The sequence below is a fragment of the Pteropus alecto genome, unplaced genomic scaffold (genome assembly GCF_000325575.1).
Source record: "Pteropus alecto unplaced genomic scaffold, ASM32557v1 scaffold3, whole genome shotgun sequence".
NCBI classification, from domain to species: Eukaryota; Metazoa; Chordata; class Mammalia; order Chiroptera; family Pteropodidae; genus Pteropus; species Pteropus alecto.
The window spans coordinates 42,546,845-42,567,956 of record NW_006442484.1 but is presented as its reverse complement, the minus strand read 5'-3'; the positions used below and the strand labels follow the sequence as shown (position 1 = coordinate 42,567,956).

At 31.5% G+C, this 21,112-nt stretch overlaps 1 protein-coding gene across 5 annotated transcripts in view; it reads right to left on the bottom strand.

Moving 5' to 3' along the window:
• DYNC1I2 (dynein cytoplasmic 1 intermediate chain 2) overlaps positions 1–21,112 on the bottom strand; it is a 49,866-nt gene that overhangs the window by 24,086 nt on the left and 4,668 nt on the right. For 3 of the 5 annotated variants that reach the window (XM_015596678.2, XM_015596676.2, XM_015596677.2), the window contains exons 3-6: positions 20,914–21,031; positions 9,503–9,593; positions 3,912–3,971; positions 1,660–1,775 (exon numbers count right to left, since the gene is read on the bottom strand). In XM_015596678.2, the coding sequence (XP_015452164.1) occupies positions 1,660–1,775; positions 3,912–3,971; positions 9,503–9,593; positions 20,914–21,031 (385 nt within the window). The remainder of the gene's footprint in view (positions 1–1,659; positions 1,776–3,911; positions 3,972–9,502; positions 9,594–20,913; positions 21,032–21,112) is intronic. The other 2 variants (XM_025039331.1, XM_006921187.3) reach the window with 1 other exon arrangement.

The window sequence follows — 21,112 nt, the reverse complement described above, 5'->3', positions numbered from 1 at the left end:
CATCAGTGATTTTTTTCCTGGTAAGATGAAGATTTTGTACCTGCGAAAGCTATCTTACCAATTAATGGAGAGCAAGAATGAAAAAATGTATTGACAGAAATATTTACATGGTCAAGTAAAAAAATACTTGGATAAAAATGTTACCCTGATTTGTTCAAATTTTTCAAAGTATAATTGTATGTAATAATAATGTCAACTCCTCTGGGAACAAGATGAATGTGAAAGAAAAAAATTAAGGTATTTATACCATTTCCCTCGTGGGCAGAAAAAGAACTGTTAACAGTGCATGTGATGATCCACTAAGTCAAAAAAACTTGTAAATAGTTATAATACTAATTTTCTTTTGAGGTATATATAAACATGAAAATTAAAGATTTTCTTTGTTAATAGCTAGGGACTTCAAGGATTCTCCCTGTTTTGCTTACCTGTATTTTCTGGGATTTCTGCAATAAACATTACTTTTATTTCTCCTTAATGAAGAAATGTGGTAATTTAACTGAAATTTTAATAATAAATTAATTTAAATATTTGATAAAGTTTTTATGTCTGTTATTCTATGATTAAATAGGAATAAATTTTCTTGGTCGAAGAGAAAAAAAATGTTCCTTATGCACAGACTGCTAAAAGGATAACTTATGAGCCCGTAATTCCAAAATATCAACATCTCTAAAATCTGTAACTTACTTGGTAGTAAACTCTGACATGACCAGAGGTAAAACTATTATCATTATTTACCTCACTTGGTTTGAATAGTCATGTCTTTTGCTGCCAAAATATTAATGCCCAAGATGCTAATGGAGTATTTACATATGGTACATATACTTTACTACTTTTCTGAAATCTGAAAAATTCTGATCTCAAATACATAGATGGCACCAAAGGTTTCAGATAAGAAACTGGGAATCCATATTAGGGATCTCATGTAGGCCTCTTATATGTGTGACAAATTTATTAGTCCCACTGGGAATAATAAGAATTATCATCTTAACTTTATGCTTAAAACATTAGCTATCTAGTGAGATTTAAAAAATTAGTCTCCAATGTACATACAAATGATAACTCCTTCTGGTTTAAGAATCAAAGGACACTACATTCAATATAATGTGCGTGCATATTTCCCTCAATTGCACACAGATTAAAGGCTCCCATATAATCAACAGAGAAGAGCCTTTACTTGGATCATGAAAGAGGAAGTTTAAGAATTAGAACTAGATTTATTCATTAATATGGGTAGTAATTACAGCATTTCAGAATACAGTATGCGCTACAGAAAATAATTTACATGATTTCATTCACTGTGGGATACATGCTCTTTTAGGGAAGAATTAAGCTTAATGACACAGAAATAGAAAATTTCTAAGCTCTTCTGCTTCTAAAGCTGTACATATCAATGACAAAATAAAGATTGAAAGACAAATTTATGTCAACAAATAACCATACATAAAGCTTATATCTTTATTAACTTTTAAAAGAAAAAGTTTTAAAACTCTAAAAAAGAAATACATAAATACAGAAACACTAAAGCATTAGTTTTATGATGTTTCCCTAAGAAAATATGCCAAAAAGACAAAAAAAAAAAATAGAATGAGGGAAAAAAAGAAAGAATCCACTTATTAAACATGAGGGCTTAATGACAATCAAATAAGGATAGATATTCACCTTCTTTGGGTTGAGCCATAACTGGAGTCTGAGTTTCCTTTGTATATGTCACGATTTCTCGAGGAGGAAAGTCAACTTGTGTAATTTTAGCCATTCCAAGTTTAATAGGTCCTCGTCTAAATAAAGTAAACACAAATGTTTTTAAATACAACAAATGATACATTTAACTACATCACACCATGTTATTTTGGAAAAGTAAGAATTAAACACTGTATATACAACACTGTAATTTAAATCCCTGTTTTACTCAAGAAATTTTAGATGAACAATGAATTGGCTTTATCTTAACAAAAGAAAAAGAAGGTAGCAAAAACAAAAGATATTGCTGAATCATTCAAGATGTTTATTTTTCATTTTAAAAAGGCAAATAATTTCATTTCTTGGAGGAAGAGGATAGGAATTTCAGAGTGGTCTGCTGACTATGGTTGGTTATGAGAACTGTTTTTAGCAGGGATATGATTCTGGACTTTTTCAAAGAGTCAGATAAAACAGATCTGACTCAGACCCCTTCATCATTAGGAGACCAGCTTTAAAACTGAAAAATAACTTTTGCTGAAAATCTGTTTTTCTACTTAAGCTTGTAGAAATTGAGAATCAAACAGTCAATTTAGATTTTAAAATTAAACACTTAAACTTAAATTGCTAATCTCTGCATGGTCCACATTGTCCTCAATTCATATACAAAATACAGTGTAGATATTTTATAACTAAACTAAAACAACAGATATTTTGAATACCATAAAAACTACTAAAGTTACTTCTATCTTAAAAAGAGGGAAAACATTCGTTTCTTGATAAACAGAAGAGAGCTGTAGCTGAGAAAAATGGACCAAATGAAAAATATCCTTTATTAGATATCTAGGGGATCTTATCTTGGTTATTAGATGTTTAAATTCTAAACCAAATAAAGTATGCATCCAAACTCCCAAGAAGTTCTCAATTATGAAGCTGTCTTAAAATATCTAATAAAGACAATGCTGTAACTTCTAGAATATCAAGTAGGATATCTAAAATATACATACATTGGTAATATAATAATTTTTTTCTTATATAAACATCCTTTGCAAAATTCTGTGCAAGAGTATAATAAAAGTAGTACATTTAAAAAATTAATTTTCTCTAAGGTCTTAAGAAATTTTTAATGTGTCTCCTACTTTAGGAATATCTTAGCCTTCAAGAAAAGAAAAAAGCATAATCAAAGAATTAAATGGGAAAAATTAAGTACATTTTAAGTAAGCTAGTATTCTAAGAATAAAATTTGAAATAAACATTATATTCTGATTTTTAAGATGTAAACCACATGAAAAAGTCAATCACTCACATATCTGGGAAAAATGATCAAGCCAACAACATTAGGAACAAATTACTAACTTGAGTATATATTTAGGATCTAATAGATTAAAAAAATCACAATATTAGAACAAACAAAATAGTCTAAGATTTAAAGGTAGAAGGGTAAGGAGTTAAAACCTCACTTATCCAAAAACCACTGTGAGAATAAGAAAGCAATTGGGGGTGGAGGAGCCTCAGGACAGCCAAGAGAGAGGCCTTCCAGTTAATGAAGAAGAATCTCATGTATTTTTCTTATATGCCCTAATTCAAGGCCTATTTATTACTCTTACTCTTTAGACATAATCCTAAAGGTACCAGTCATATGTTTTAAAAGCTGCAAATTATCAAGGAAAAATGGCTATCTTAGTAAGGAACAATGGCAGCAGCAAACATTTATATTTTGCATTGGAGACTAGAAAAAATGACTCGATAAATGCATTAATGAATAAATCAACAGCAATCTGGGGCCACAGTGTAGAGACCAACAGCTCTGTTCTCCCCAAAATCTTAGAAATCATTAGGGAATTTTAATATAGGAAAATAAATTAATGTTCATATTGAATAATCTAGAAAAGGTTCAATTCTATGTAAAATATGTGTTTTTAAAACTCTAGGAAGTTTGTAATGCAACTTAGAAAAACATATCAAAAATATAGAAATAAAAGGAATCTGGAGACTTAAGTGGGTAGACTTGGGTACCTAGAAAGTCAGATATATAGACTAATTATTTCTATCATTGGTAATAAAATAATTTTCTCTAAGGTGGAGATGACAGAGGATAAATGAGGTGTCACAGTAAAATATCACTCTTTTCCTAAATAAATACTGCATATTAGAAATTTAAGCAAAATAAGTTAGGACAGTTTTACAAAGAATCAAATTGATTATAAAAGATGGAAGGTAATAAATCTATTCAATACCCCAAATCGGAATCTGAGTGAAGCTGAAGAACTGATGGATCTGTATCCCAATGCAGCGTCCTAAATGGTTGTAGGACAACCATGAAGCATTAGCAGAAAAGGCCATAAGTTAGTCAAGCAAATACACTCTATGAATAGCTAAAGTACTGTTCACAATTAAAAACCATATGTTCTATTGGTACAAAAAACACACCACTTATTACTCATGCCCTAGTGCATGCAATAAGCATAATATGGTTAAAGATGCAAACATATGATTCAGAATAGTTAAGACAGTATTTTCAGATTATTGTACAATAATGGATAAGAACAGCTAAGCATCAAACAATCCAAATAATATATTATTTTTGAAGCTAAGCTATAAAAAGTGTAAATTTAAGTTTCCTAATGAAACATTAAAACATCTTAGCATGTTATAATCTTGCCCAAAGCATTAAATGTGTGCAGGAAATTGTCATATTGGTAAAGGAAATAAGTCAACACATAAAGCCTCTCAGTAAGAAAGCCAAAGGCTATTCTACTGGGATACAAAATAGCTAAAGTTGCCAAAATGTGACCCTTATGTAATTTATGGGTTAAGCACTGCCTTGAGCTTACATGTCATCTGCTTTAGAAAGCAGCTAAAGATTTCTGTCTCTAGGAAAAAAATAGATTTTTCCCAGAAAAAAAATATTTTACATTCAAAAGATTTACCTAAACTAAACTTTTGGAGAATATCAATACTAAATAAATATTCGGTTGTGCATTAGCCTTGCCTACCAAGTGAATGACTTACACAGGATCTTTTCAACTTAAGCAAAATCTAGTCATTACTAGAACAAAAGGTGCTTTAGCACATTGGCATTCTTATAGGTTAGTGACATATAAAATAATTATGTACAGTACTGTATGATGCTCACAGTCCTTATTAAAACATTAAGCACAATACACTCAGTGCTACCATTTTTGTCAAAATATTTGTCTCACTTATGTAACATTTAAGTTAAAATGTACAACTAAAACTGCTATGTTTAAATATAACAAATAATTTCTATACAACTTATCACTAAAAACAATTAGATGACTTGAAGTAGAGGAATTCTTCAATTTAAAACTATATAAAGATCTTGGAATTTAAATAGTATTGTGTATGCAAAGAAAGAGGAGGCCACAGTGAAGATTTACTTTGTACAAAGCAATGAACAGCAACAAACTTAGGCTTTGTTAAACCAAAAGGGGTTCTATGGTTTGCTCTCCAAGGAATGTTCTGTTCACGGCCTTCACATTATATGAGAGCTCTGGCTGTTATGAATTACATAGAGCTCCTTTATGTCATTTTAGTCTAAAATCAAGTAAAATAGTGCTGAAAAATATAGCCAATACTGAAAACACACTGCACGACATATGGGATTATATTTATTAAAGGCATCTGTTGGCGTAAAATCAAATTCCAATATAATCCAAAAGCCTAGGGAATAAACTGATCAAGAATGGAAAAAAGGAACTGGCGGCACAGGTTTCCCAGTAGAGTAACAACAGCCTCCAACTAAATTTTAAAGGTAACAGAAGTGATTGAGAAAGTGCACTAGAAAATTGATGAAATGTAACTTCCTGATCTGCAAAATCAGAGAAATATCACTTTTCATGGCCTTTTATATTTATTAACAAATAACCAGGTCCAAAAGAAAATTTTGGCATTTAGAAATAGTGACTTAGACATGTTTCGATATCATATTTAGTAATGTCTACTGTATCTTTCCCCACTCTCCAAGTGTACTTATCTTAGGCTGTCTTGGCCATCTTATCCATCTTCATGCACTTTCCAGTGATATTTCTTATTTTTCTCATCATTCTTTGTCATCATGCCTGCTCAATTTGAGTTCATTCTGTTTCATTCTCAGACTCTAGCATTCTTTTTCGAAGTCATATATTTTTAAATGCTATTATTTTATTGCCAATAGCACTAATAAATCAACAGTGTTAACTATCTTTCAACTATGAAATCTGGAAATGATTTAGTGGGATTCATAGTTATCTACTCATATGTGTGTATGAAATGAACATACTCAGCCTCTTGAAAATTAATGTTTAAAGTGAGTTCAAAGACAATGTATGTATTAAGGTTAAAAAAATATGACACTTCATTCAAAAGATTTTTTTCCCTCTTCTGTCAAACTTAGAAAAACTAATTTTGCATTAATTCGCCAATAAGAACAAATGCCCCTAAAGATATTTAAATACTTGTTTTCTTGTTTTACAACTTATCATTAAAAATCTACACTTTAAACACAAGTTAGCATACTATCTTTAAAACTTTACAATACATTGAATAACATCCTCAACTTTTAAAAATTAGAGTTGACATACAATATTGAGTTTTAGGTGTACAGCATAGTTATTTAACATTTATATACTTTACGAAGTGATCTATGCCATAAATCTAGTATGCATCTGTCACCATACAAAGTAATTATACTATTAACCACATTCTCTAGCTATACATTACATCCTGATGACTTATTTTATAACTGGAAGTTTGGACCTCTCATTCCCCTTCACCTTTTTTGCCCATCTCAACTCTCCTTTCCTATGGCCATCATCAGTTTGTTCTCTATATCTATGAGTCTATTTGTTTTATTTTTTAGATTCCACATGTAAGTGAAATCATATATGTCCTTCTTTGCTTGACCTATTTCTCTTAGCATAATACTCTCTAAGTCCATCCATGTTATTGCAAATGGCAAGATCTCATTCTTTTTTGTCTGAGTAATATTCCACTGTGTGTGTATGTACACGTGTGTATGTGTATATACCACACCTTCTTTATCCATTTATCTATTGATGGATACTTAGGCTGCTTCCATATCTTGGCTATTGTGAATAATGCTACAATAAATATAGGGGTGCATATGTCTTTTCAAATTAGTGTTTTCGTTTTCTTTGGATAGATACCTAGGAGTGGAGTTGCTGGGTTATATGGTAGTTCTATTTTTAGTTTTCTGAGGAACCTCCATACTGTTTTCCATAGTTGCTGCACCAATTCGCAATCCTGCCAACAGTACACGAGGATTCCCTTTTATCTACATCTTGCCAACACTTGTTATTTATTGTCTTTTCAATAATAGCCAATCTGACAGGTGACATCTCATTGTGGTTTTGATTTGCATTTCCCTGATGATTAGTGATGCTGAGCATCTTTTCATGTGTTGGTTGGCCATCTGCGTGTCTTCTTTGGAGAAATGTCTGTTCGTGTCCTCTGCCCATTTTTAAACTGGATTGTTTGTTTTTATATGTTGAGTTATAAGTTCTTTATATATTTTGGATATTAAACCCTTATCAGATATATCATCTGTGACTAGTTTCTTCCATAAATTAATGATATAATCACTAGAAATACAAGTTTCATAAAGGCAAGGGCCACATTTTATTTTAATATTGAATCTATAGTATTCAATATTAAATTGACAGTTCCATAAGTATGTGTTCTATATACAAATACATGTTTTTTTAATAGTATTTACTCCCTCTACCAATTTACAATACCCCAATAGGTCTCTAATAATTTCTAGGTTTCCCAATGAAAGGAGGACATTTTAATTCATATTAATTTTGAAAATCAAATACTATGTTTCATAGTATTGTTGAAAGCAAACCTGCTGATGCTGCATTAAAATAATCTTCCTACTTCTATTCAAAATCAAGAAAACTGAGTTTGGAATAAACACAATGTATTATATACATTAAAAAAATGTATAACATCAAATAAAGAAATTTAATATAATAATTTTATTTGGGGAAATATTTTTACTATGGTAATGTAAAAAAGGAAATCCTTCACTTTAAAATACCACTTGCTTATTAGTAAAGGAATACTAACATACTTGTGTAAAACACAGACGTCTGAATATAAAAAAATAAATTTAGCCTTAAACATAAATTTAAGACTAAATAGTCTATAATACATACTATTTTAAAAGGTAATATCATTTCTAAAAAGAAAATTTTTATTTTTATTAAATGATATTATGTTATTTAACTCCAATGACAGAATTGCTTAGATTTGTAATTTTGATTCTATCTACAGAAAAGTTCTGGAAAGCACATATCAAATGCAAACTGAACCTTTTGTGTCCTCTAATTATTAATGATAGCCTGATTATTCAGGAACTGATTAAAGTTCCTGGATTATTAAATTTATGGATTATCTAGCTTCCTTGCTCTTTTTTCCTGTTTCCAGATACTTATTGCTTGTTTGTAACTTCAATCAAGGGGCTCAGGTACAAAGATAAAACTTCTCAGCTTATTTCTTATTAAAAGGTGTGCTGAGATTTTCCTGAGAAGGACATATAACTTCCTGGCTCAGAATAAGGATTCTGAGTAAAGATTTTAATTAGCTATGTTTAATTTCATTTCTGCTGTCACAAGAAGTTAGAGAGTATGATGCTGTTCAAGTCTTCCTATTGTCATGTGTGAATGTGTATGTGTATGTGTGAGAGGAGGTAAAGGGGGAGGGGGAGAGACGGAGGGAGGGAGGGAGAGAAAGGGAGGGAGAGAGAGAAAAGATTGAGAGGAATAGGTAATAACATATTTCCTAATATGATCTCTGGAAAGAAGCTGAAATTTTACTGAACTTTTAAAAATCAAGACATGACATGTGTGCAGGATCTTAAAAGAAACATGAAATACAGTTTCACAAGGAAGATGTGAAATCAGGAAAATCTAGCAGCACTCTTTTCATTTTTAACTGCGGTATAACTGACACGTAACATTAGTTTCAGGTGTACAACATAATGATTCCATATTATATATATGTGAAATGATCACCACAATAAGTCTAGTTAACATCAACATCATAGTTACAAATTTTCTTGTGATTAGAAATTTTAAGTACTCTCTTAGCCTTAGCAACTTTCAAATATGCAATATAGTATTGTCAATTATAGTCACCATGCTGTACATTACTTCCCCATGACTTATTTATTTTATAACTGGAAGGTTGTACCTTGTGACCCCGTCTCCCCTTTACCCATTTTGTCCACCCATCTACCCACCTTTGGCAACCACCAATTTTTTAAGATTCCACATATAAGTGAGATCATACGATATTTGTCTTTCTCTAATTTCACTTAGCATAATGCCCTCAACGAAGTGAAAATTCTCCATATTTCCTTAGCAGTTACTCGTTCCTCTTGATATTTTATCCATTATTATTTGCTATCTTAATTAGAAATAGTGAATTGATAGAACAGAACTGGGCAGTTTAGCCATATCGTTTATATTTTCAATTACTGAATGGGGAATTTAGCACAACAGAGAAGTTTTGCACTATAACCAAAACAGTCACATTATAACCAATATAAAGTTTGCTTAAACAGAAAACATTTAAATGAATTAACACCTCTATTTTAATATAATTAGCATAAAACAGTTAATTATTCAGTACTAAGTTAATGAAGTATGACAGTAAAAATATTGCAAAAAAAAGTCCCCCAATTTATAACAATTTCTATGCCATTTAGATTTCAAAATATTAAGACTAACTCAACATAAGTATTTAGAGTCCCTCTAAAGCAATGACAGTATATTAAAATATTAAAAGAAAATTACTATACCTAGATCCCACTGCGCCATCTCCAGAGTCTTGGCTCCCAGCTTCACTTGGTGTGCTCACAGATTTGGAGGATGGAGACATAGGAGGAGGGACTAAATAGTGAAACAGACAGGTATCCGCTGTTACTACACGGAGAGGTTGCTCAGCTTATGACGTTTCAAAAGTAATTTAACATGAAGTAATTAACAAAAAAGAAAAAACAATGGCAAACCAAAAAACAAAAACAAAAACACACGAATGAAAATGAACAGTAGAAAGAAGAGGAGAAAGACAAAGTTAACAATGCATGCTGACAATACATGCAATTTCTCTGGCAAAATGCATTTGGGCGTTATATTAAAAAGAAATCAAGAGTATAGAAGGATGCATCTTCATCTCAGCCAACACCAAATTTGGGCACTAATTTTCAAAGGAGAGCATTCCTTCTCCCCTTTCTAACTTCTCATTTTCAAAATCGCCAGATTATATTATTTATAACTGCTATCAAAATTAAAACTCTGAAATATGCTTCAAAAGTCATTTACTGTTTTTTTGAGATTCATTTTTAAATGTTAATTTTTGTTGAAAAATTTTTTCTTTCAAAAATAAACGTCTTAAATGATTTAATTTTTTCCCCCACTAAAAAAAAAAAAAAGGCCAATTTAGAGAAATGGCTGTAATGAAAAGAATGGCTCCTTTAGAATGTTCATTAGTTTCCAGCAATTTGGGTGAAAAATGCAAACAGGCCATAAAACAGCATGCCTTCTAGACATGATGCATAACATAAAGTGATGCATGCAAGTTAAACAAGGCAAGACTTATGGTAACTTCCTTACCCCAGTATTCAGAAAAAACTGAAGTGTACAGACAAAGATACAGACACCCAAAATATTCTTAATCCCTTCTTATAGAAAAATACACATTTTTCATAGTATATAAAACAAACAGCAAATGCTTTCCCCTAAACTGTTGCTTTTAACATTATATACCAACAGCAGAACGTGCATATTTCATGCTATTACATTTGTAAAACTTTTTGATTACCATTGCAGTATAGGAGGATCATCACTGCCATCTTCTGGTTAAATTTTACCATAATTGTCCCCAATCCCAAGTATCTTTTTAAAATAATTTTCTGATGTACAATATTAAGTGACTAATACATTTTATGTTGAGCTGCAAGCCCTTCTTTTAAGAGTCTACTAAGAGAATGTAAGTTTCCAAGTATGTAGGCACTAATCTAAAGAAATGTGTATTTAATTAAAAGTCTATTTGTGACTATTTTTGAAACAGTCACATTCCCTGAACCCTTAAAATTATGTTTAAGCGTTTATACATGCTGCAGTAAAACCAGTGGGTTTGCTAATCTAACAAAATGTACAAGTTTAGTATGATGAATTATATTTTAAATATAGGTACATAACTGACCATACTTGTTTTTCCAGTGGCAAATTCTATTGGTAACCAATAAGATTAGAAGGAAAAAAAATTACAGCTAGAATGTCTGTTTCCTGAGATACAGTGGTTAATTATTACTTAAATTTCAAAGAACTACACAAATATAGTCAAATGTTTCTAATTTTGTGATTAAATCTCTCAGGAATGATGATAGAACCAGACTGCCTTCATATAGTTCACATACGGATGGCACTGTGCTAGGTGCTGCATATATAACTGAAAGTATCTAAAAATGACTTGTATCTGAAGTAAAACAATATTAATATCTCTTGACTTCTCTTAGGTTACATTTTCTCATCTTTTTGTCCATCTTTCACTGTGAGGCCTTCCTTAGTCAAAGTCTCAAATGATATAGGAATAAAGAGTAATATCTAACAGTGGTTTGCCTATGGTGCTGTAAGCACAAATATGTGTCAAATTATAGTGAGGCAACATAATGTTTTCATATTAAAGATTTTCAAAGAAGAAAATTTGTATTCTTTAAATTACATACTTTATGCTTAGGAAAATAATTTTTTCTAAGTAACATATTAGGAAGATTGGAGGGAAATAGTAATATTCCTCTCATCTAATTATCTGTGATGAACTATAATATTCTTTTCCAGTTTAATATGATTTTTCCCCTTTCTGGTGACTTCAAATACCAATGACTCCAATCAGTTCAACAGTATCTTACTTGGTTAAGACTACATTAAAAAAAAATTTGACCTCAAATTCTTTATGGAAACATGTTAAATAGTAATTACACATAAATAAAAGCACTAACCTAGCTAATTCTGAAGTAAGTTTCAGAAATAAAAAATAAATCACAGCAGTGATGCTACCAAATTATCACAGTTTCTTAGCCAGAAGCAAAGTAAATCACCATAACTTCGAATTTGTAATTAGATAATCATCTCTCTCCCAAAACTATATTCCTTCTGCCAAAAGACAGTTTTCAAGTCAGCTGATAAGAGGACTTATTAAGTGCACAAAGTTATTGTCTAGCCCACCCACTTCATCTTGCAATAATAAATAATGTATACCACAGAAGGGACAAACCTAAAAAAAAAAAGAAAATTACTATTATTGAAAAAGAGAAACGTTAATAGGAAAAAAGGAATGGTAGCATTATTTGGTGACTACCATATTTTAACTCAGTCTAGAAAAAAAATCAAAGAATACAGTAATAGCACAATCAGGCAATGCCCCTATACTCCCGGTACGCCAACAAATGACCCCTAAGAACAAATAAAAGCATGGAAAAGAGAGATTTTAAAAAACTGAACTCAAATCTCAGAAAACACTCAATTCTAGAATTCATTTTTAAAGACAGTTTAACAGTCCGACAAGCTTTGAAAAAACCTAAGCTATTAATAATTCTTTTACCAAATATGAGATATGATTTGCTTACTAAGTGCAGTGATTTGATCAGATTGCCTTACAGTTCTGTATGTAAAATAGCCTAACACAAGCTTTTAATAGTACAAAATAAAAGATTTAATATTAACATGTGAGTATATAAATAAATTTAAGCTTCTTAGATGTTTAGAGCAAAGACATCTATTTCTTTCTTTGAGAAATGAGGGAGAAATATGAAACAAATTGAAAAACAAACCTACACTACAGCATTCACTGATTATGTAAGCAATACTGTAAGGCTGTGACTCTAATTCTCTAGGACAAAAAGCCAATCAAGAAGGCTTTTCCTGCCACCTCAGATCTTGGCCTTCGAAGAATGTAAAATCAACATTGCTACCTTTTGGCCTATAAAGAAACAACTAGAATATTCTTAAAGCACAAAGGACCTAAGAATGCACCTAGGCTTAATTAAAACTAAATTTGAGTCAACCACTCAGAACTACACACATGAAGGATGGCACACAGCCCAATTATTTTTCAAGTAGAAGAAAGCCTCTGGCAAGAAGGGGCCTTCACAGAAAGAAGGACCTAGAAAGGTGGACAGTCAAGAAGGTGAATGTAGGGAATGGAAGTGTTAGTAGAAGACAGTGAAATGGAAGGAGTGAGCTTCTAACTCAAAGTTTTGAGGTCTCTTCTATGATACTTATTATTCAAACATAGCCATTACAATAATGCCCCCTTGTGGATACAGTGCCTCTAGCCTGGAATATCAACATTTAAGCTGTTTTTCATACGCTACTCTTTTTGTTCTGAAAGGTGTTGCTTTAAACCTTAATTCTCTGAAATACTATTAATTCCTCCCTATTCTATAGCCCCTTCTCCTGATGAAGTTTATCATCCACTAACCTCCCCTAAACGTTTCATTTCCTTTATTTTAGTCAACGTAATTTAGAGAATCAGATAAATTTTTATAAGTTAACAAAAATAAAATTTTATAGTATTAAAATACTATAAGAACTATTTGTTAAAATTAGACTAAAATGACGGTACATGGAAAACATTCTATCTAAAAATCAGATTTAAAATATTCAAAAGTTACAAGGAGAAGGGAAAAAAAATGAAGTAATATTTATTTTGACTAGCAAATTTCTTTTGTTTCTTCCTAATAAAAGAAGATCCAGATAATAAACTATCACATTAATCAATGTACTCTCCCCAATTGATAGATTCAGGCTAAAGAGTAATTGACAATATGTCAGTATTGTTTTCCTCTCTTTATAAGATAGTTAAAACAGTAGCTACACATACAAAAAGAGAGGCACTTTTTTTTTTTTTTGGTCATGATATTTAAGAACACTGCATTTAATATACGTCTTGAACGTTGTATTTAAAATTAACTTTCCTAAGACTGGCCTCTTAAATTTAATTTAAAAAAAAAATCAAGTCACACTTCTTTTATGAAATATTCAAATTTCAATCTCCACTATGCATTTTCCTAAAATTTAAACAATAAGATTTTGTTGTTGCTTTTAAAGCAGTATGGCTTTTATTTGGCTTTACCAGCTAGAAAGACATATGACCTAATAATAACTCAACAAATATGTAAGTGTCTAGCCTGTGCTGGGCACCAGGGATCAAAACGTAAAATGTTATCCCTGCTCTCAAGGATCTCTGACAAAAGCAGTCAAATGAAGAAATAAATAAGAGTCTACCAACGAAGAGAAACTAATAAAGGTTTTATTAGCTATATCTTTTTTACAAAACAAATTCTTTTCAGTAGAATAAGGAAAATGAAAAAGTCCATTTTAAGAAAATAATACTGATGTTTTTAAAAAATCTTTGGTACTATAGCAGTGTTCTTATATTTTACAATTAAAAATATTTAATAAATATATTCTGTATTGAAAAGAAAAGTATCCAGGGTCATGGTACAAAGTATATTTTTTATGGTGGGTTACTGTCAAAAAAGTTTGACAGCCGCTGCCTTCACATGTATCCTGTATTCTTTAGGCCTGATTTTACATAAATACTGGAAAGACTTTTAGGCATCAGAACACAAAAGGTGGAACACCACATAACTCATTTAACCATCATAATACAACCAGATGAGATGTAGATAAAGGAAAAAAATTACAGGCCTGACTTTTATGAGAGTAGATGAAGAATGCCTAAATACTAACAAACAATTCCAGCAATGTATAACAAAAATAGTATCATGTAACTGAGATTTATTTCATAATGTAAATATGCTTTTACATTAGAAAACATACCAATATAAATCATAATATATTAAAAAGAAAAAAAGCATGTTTTCCTCTCAAAATATGAAGAAACTTATTAGTTTATTGTAAACATTTTGGTGGTTTTAAAGAATGTCCACAACTTCTATGTGAATGTGGGCTGGACTTAGTGACTCTTCCAATGGACAGAATGTAGTAGCAATGATGCTTCAGAACCTCCAAAGGTAAGTCATAAAAAGGATAGCTTTCTCCTGGTTCTCTTTTTTAAACTGTTTTACTATGTTTTACTATGTTTCACATCTCATTTTACTATAAGAGAACCCAGCTGACATGCTGCAAAGATACTCAAGTAGTTCCATGGAGTGGCCCACATGGAGAGAACTCGGCCCTCCTACTACCAACCTACACCAACTTGCAAGCCATGGGGGTGAGCCACCTTGAAAGCCAATCTCTCAGTTCTAGTCAAAATTTCAGATGATGACAACTCTAACAACCTGGATTCAACCCCGTGAGAGACCTTGGGCCAAAACCACTAGGCTAAACCACTACTAAATTCCTGACTGGCAGAAACTGTTACTTATAAGAAATGTTTATTATTGTTTTTTAAGAAACCAAAGGGATACAAGAAATAAAAGAGTTGAATAGACAGACTATAACCATTAAGAGAAACTCCTGAAATGGTAAAAATGAAAAACAAAAAGAAAAAGAAAAAAAAACAACTCTGCTCTCCACCACCCACTAGTGAAAAAGTCATAATCCCAGGCAGCTTTACAGTTTTATTTTATCAAGTTTTTAAGGAATAGGTAATACCTATCTTCTACAAGTTTTTCTACAAAATAGCAAAAGGGAAAGCTGTCCGATTTTAAAACTATAACCAGGATGGCCAGTGAACATAGTACAAGAAAATTACAGGCAAATTTCACTTATTACTATGTACACAAAAATCCTAAATAAAGTGTTAGCTAATCTATTATTTTTTAAAGATTTTTATTAAAATGTAGCTAACATACAATATTGCATTAGTTTCAGTGTACATCATATGCAATATTCACATACCTAAAGAAGTGATCACTAGAAGTCCAGCAACCACCTAACGTTGTACAATACTATCAGAATATTATTGGCTATACTCCCTATGCTGTACACCACATTCCCATGACTTGTTTTATACCTGGAAGTCTGAACCTCTTATTCTCCTTCACCTTCTTCCCCCTCTTTTTTCATTTTTCAATTATAGTTGACATTTGATATTACTTTATATTAGTTTCAGGTGCACATAGTGGTTAGACATTAATATAATTTAGGAAATGATCCCTCTGACTAGTCCCACCTGGAACTATAGTTATTACCATATTAGTAACTACATTCCCTATGCTTTACTTTACATCCCCATGACTATTTTGTAACTACCAATGTGTACTTCCTAATCCCCTCATCTTTTTCACTCTACTCACTAAACCTCCTCCCATCTGGCAACCATGAGCTTGTTCCCTGCATCTATGAATGTTTTATTTTGTTCTTTAGAGTCCACGTATAAGTTAGATCATATGGTATTTGTCTTTCCCTGACTTACTTCACTTAGCATAGTATCTTCTAGGTCCATCCATGTTGTTGCTAATGGTAAGATTTCATTATTTTTTATGGCCGAGTAATATTCCATTGTATATATGTACCACATTTTCTTTATCCAATTGTCTATTGATGGGCACTTAGGCTGCTTCCATATCTTGGCTATTGTGAATAATGCTGCAATGAACACAGGGGTGCATATATCTTTTCAAATTAGTGTTTTGGATTTCTTTGGATAAACATCTAGAAGTGGAATTGCTGGTTCACATGGTAGGTAGTTCTATTTTTAATTTTTTGAGGAACCTCCATATTGTTTTCCATAATGGCTGCACCAATTTGCAGTTCTAACAACAGTGCATGAGGGTTCCTTTTTCTTCACAACCTCACCAACACTTGTTTTTTGTTGATTTATTGATGATGGCCATTCTGACAGTTGTTGAGGTAATATCTCATGGTGGTTTTAATTTGCATTTCTCTGATGATTAGTGACTTTGAGCATCTTTACATATGTCTATTAACCAACTGTATATCCTCTTTGAAAAAATGTCTATTCAGGTCCTCTGCCTCATTTTTAATTGGATTGCTGGGTTTTTTTGGTGTTGAGTGGTATGAGTTCTCTATACGTTTTGGATACTAACCCCTTATTGGATGTATATTGGTGAGTATCTTCTCCCATTCAGTACATTAATGATTTCCTTTGCTGTGCAAAAACACTTCAATTTGATGTAGCTCCATTTGTTTATTTTGTTTCTCTGGCTCAAGTTGACATATCAGAAAAAATATTAACAGCAATGTCAGAGAGTTTACTGCTTATGTTTTCTTCTAGATCGTTTCGGGTCTTACATTTAAGTCTTATTCCATTTTGTGTTTTTGTATATGGTGTGAGAGAGTGGTCTAGTTTCATTTTTATTACATATATCTGTCCAATTTTCCTGATACCATCTATTGAATAGACTGTCTTTACCTCACTGCATATCCTTTCCTCCTTTGTTATTGATTAATTGACCATATAAGCATGGGTTTATTTCTAGGCTATCTATTCTGTTCCATTAATCTGTGTGCCTGTTTTTATGCCAGTGCCAGGCTGTTTTAAGTACCATAGCTTTATAATACAGTTTGTTATCAGTATTGTGATACCTCCAACTTTGTTCTTCTTTCTCAAGACTGTTGTGATTATTCAGGGACTTTTGTGCCTCCGTGTAAATTTTAGGATTATTCTCGTTCTGTGAAAAATGCCGTGGGTATTTTGACAGGGATTCCATGAATCTGTGTAGATTGCTTTGGGTAGTATGGACATTTTAATGATATTAATTCTTCCTATCCATGAACACAGTATATGATTTCATTTATTTATATCTTCTTCAAATTCTTTCTTCAATGTCTTATAATTTCCAAGTATAAGTCTTTAACCTTTTTTGTTCAATTTATTCCTAGTGTTTTATTTTTGATGCAAGTATAAATAGGATTGTTTTCTTCATTTATCTCTCTGATAATTAGCTAATCTATTTAAAAAATATACTAAAAATCTCATCTGCCACCTCCAGGTGACTGTTAGTAATTAAAAATTAAGCATCTCCTGCTTTTCTAAAAGGAAATGCTTCGAAGTAACCAAATGTCCTAGTTACTGAGGAACGCTCCCCTTTACAGGAGAATTTCGGCCAATTAATGTAGAAGAAAAGATGGAATTACAAAACCAATTTTGCAACTCCTAATTAAATAACTGATTTAAATAAGGACCATAAATAAGTATTAAAATTATTTGGTGAAAAGTTGATGGAAAAATAAATATTCATATGGTGCCAAAGTATCATCTCTAGATATTACTTCCTAGTCACAAGGAGAAAAAAAATGTAACTATGATGGAGAGACGTGGCTATCACAAACATAACCAACCACACGTATTTGCTACTCATGTGATACAATATGAAGTACACAGCATCATCTATGAGATACCCTTGCCAGAGATGTTCAACCTGAAGCTAATCAAGTTTTTGGAACTAATTTTCACTTTAGAGGAAATATAAAGGATAGAGAAACAAAGTTAAATGTGAGAAAACCATCAGAAGGTGGAACCTTCTAGAGACCAACTGGCCCACTCTCTTTAACAAGTCAATGACTTAGGTCAAAAAGCACTATATGTGTGGAGGATCTTCTAGAAAGACTGAAAACTTATAACTAAATGCAATTGTATGGTGTAGCAAGATTTTGAGGGAAACTTAATACGCTAATTTTTTTTGAGGGGAAGACAAACGTTTGTGAAGCAAGGGTTGTTTTGAAAAAGAGGAAAAAGGGGGTGATTTTCTATAGCAGAAACTAGGATATAACACAAAGCCATAGTAATTAAAACTGTGGGTTAATAGTATAGAATCAGATAAATAGATCAATAGTGTAAATACAGAGACTCAAAATGCCCATGAATAAATACATGGGAACTGTTATGACAAAGTTGGCATCATGTATCAGCGGAGGAAAAGATGGACTAGTTAATAAATGATACTGAGAAAATTAGCTAACTATATGGAGAAAAATTAGTTTGGATACATACCTCATACTATATTCAAAAATATAACCCAAATATCTAAAGGTGAAGGCTAAAACTATGAAACGTAATAGAAAAATGTAAAAGAATATATTTGTGTCTTCAAAGTAGGAAAGAATTTTAACCCAAAAAGCACAGAAAGTGTTACAACTGATAGATCTGATCACATCAAAATGAAGGATTCTGTTCAATGAAGAATACTATAAACAGAGTTGACAATAGACTGCAAACAGCCATTTTTGAAAAGACTAACAAAACAAAGACAACCTCTCTAAAATACATAAGTAACTCCTACAAATTGGCAAGATAAAGAATCCCAAAAGTAAATGGGCAAAGAATATGACTATTGAACGGAAAAATCTGAAGTTAACAGATATACAAAGAAATGATCAACCCTGCTGTAATCAGATAAATGTATATTAAAACATTTTAGAATTATACCTAATCAAGTTGGCAAAACTTAGAAAGATGGATAAAATTGGATAATATCAAGTGATGATGGAAATATGGTGAAATAGTTACTTTCTCATGCACTAGTAGTGGGAGGGTAAACATTTGCAGTCATTCTTGAGAGTGTTATGGAAAACCTAATATATTTAAGTAAGCCTATACACAATAACATAGCAAGTCACTTTTTGGACATACACAGCACAGAAACTCTTCCACAGTCCTCAGTGGGAAAGAATATATTCTTTGCAGTGTTGCTTGCGATAGCAAAGAGAAGCAATTTAAGTGCCTATGAGTGGGAAAGAGGTAAGTAAAATATTGTACAGTATATGACAGAATAGTAAGCATGAGTCAGAAATAACTAATTAGACCTGTATGTAGCAACATGTCAAGCAATGCTGCTTGACAAAAAGAATAAACAAAATGAGACATACAGTACAGTGACATTTATGTATATAAAACATACACATAGATATAAAAAACCTTGAAAAATGTCAATGTATGTAGGACAGATCAAAAGAACATATGTTAAAAATGTAAAGTGAATATTTAATGTAAGACTGGGAAGAAGAATGAAATTGGAGATGGGGAATGAGAGAGAAACAAACACACGTACACAGGCAACTAAAGAATGAGGTTTCAAGAATTGATGATGGAGGTGGGTTATCAATTAAGAAATAGGAGCAAGTAAATTCAGTGAAACTGATGTCCTAAAAAAATAGAAAATGCAAAAAAATTCCTACAGGAGAAAAACAAAAGCCAAAGGCTCATAGAAAATGATCACTCGGAGACTAGACAATTAGCAAACAACTTGGTATGTTTTTAAATAAGGTAATAGTGCTCTGATTCATTTACTTTTAAAATTACAATATGCAACATAAGCTTATTAAAGATATAAAAATTAATGTATTTCAATCTTTGAATTCTACCGATAAGGTAAAGGCAAATGAGCTCAAAGAAATAAAGCAGGTCATGAGAATAATCAGCTTTCTCATCTTGAAACCTTTTAGAAATATCAGCTCTAAGGAGAGTTACGTAGTACTTTCACAACAGGCATATAGCAGTTATTATCTCTGGTATTTGTTTCCTGGACTAGATAGAATTAGCCCACAAGCTAACCTTGAAATTTTAGGTCCCTAAAGAACAGCAATGTCAAACTAAAATACACTGTAACAACAACAGCCAGATCAAAATTATTTTAAGTAAGCATTTAACGTTTTTTGATATGTAACTAGATTGTCCTCGGTATCTCTAATATTTGAGGTTTTTGGTCTAGCACTGCTATCAAAATGAATAACACAGGAAAAGAACAAGACTAGGTCAAATCACTGCCAAAATAAGCTACCAATATTATTTTCCTTATTAGCACTGAGAGCGGAAGACTGGCTATAAGCTTCTCCTTCCAATCCTATACCTTTGAACACTAATATACTTTTAGAACTCTGGTTGATCATACCTCTATCTAACTTACAGAAAAGAATATAGAGTTAAGATCAGGAATCAAAGTCATCTTTAAGCTTAATACAGTATGGCAGAAAAAACTTGTTCAACAAATGTTTGTTGAAATAAATTACTGATTTAACAAGAAAAGTTAACTGGTGGTTCAGTATATGTTAATAAACATAATTAATCTTGCAGCTCTTTTGAACAAATAAAATAACCATGAATTAGCACATGTGGAAACAGACAAATCCAAATAAATTATAAAATTAATATTTAAGAGACACAAATAAGAAAAATATATAAATTATATTAAGTCAACTCACTCATCTCAGATACATCTGAGCTGAATAGGAATACATGTCTATTTGGTACAAATGGATATATTCTTATCCTTACCAATGGGGGATTCTGGAGTTAGCCCCATGCTTTGAAGCAGTGCTTCAGCTTCTCTTCTTTTTTTTTCGAGATCTGATTCTTCTTGTACAGGAGCAACTGCTTCTTTCTTCTGATCAGTCTAAATTTTTTAAGTTAAAAACTTAAGTTTATATATACTATGCAATATTTCTGTTGGCAAAAAAATGTATTTTTAAAAATA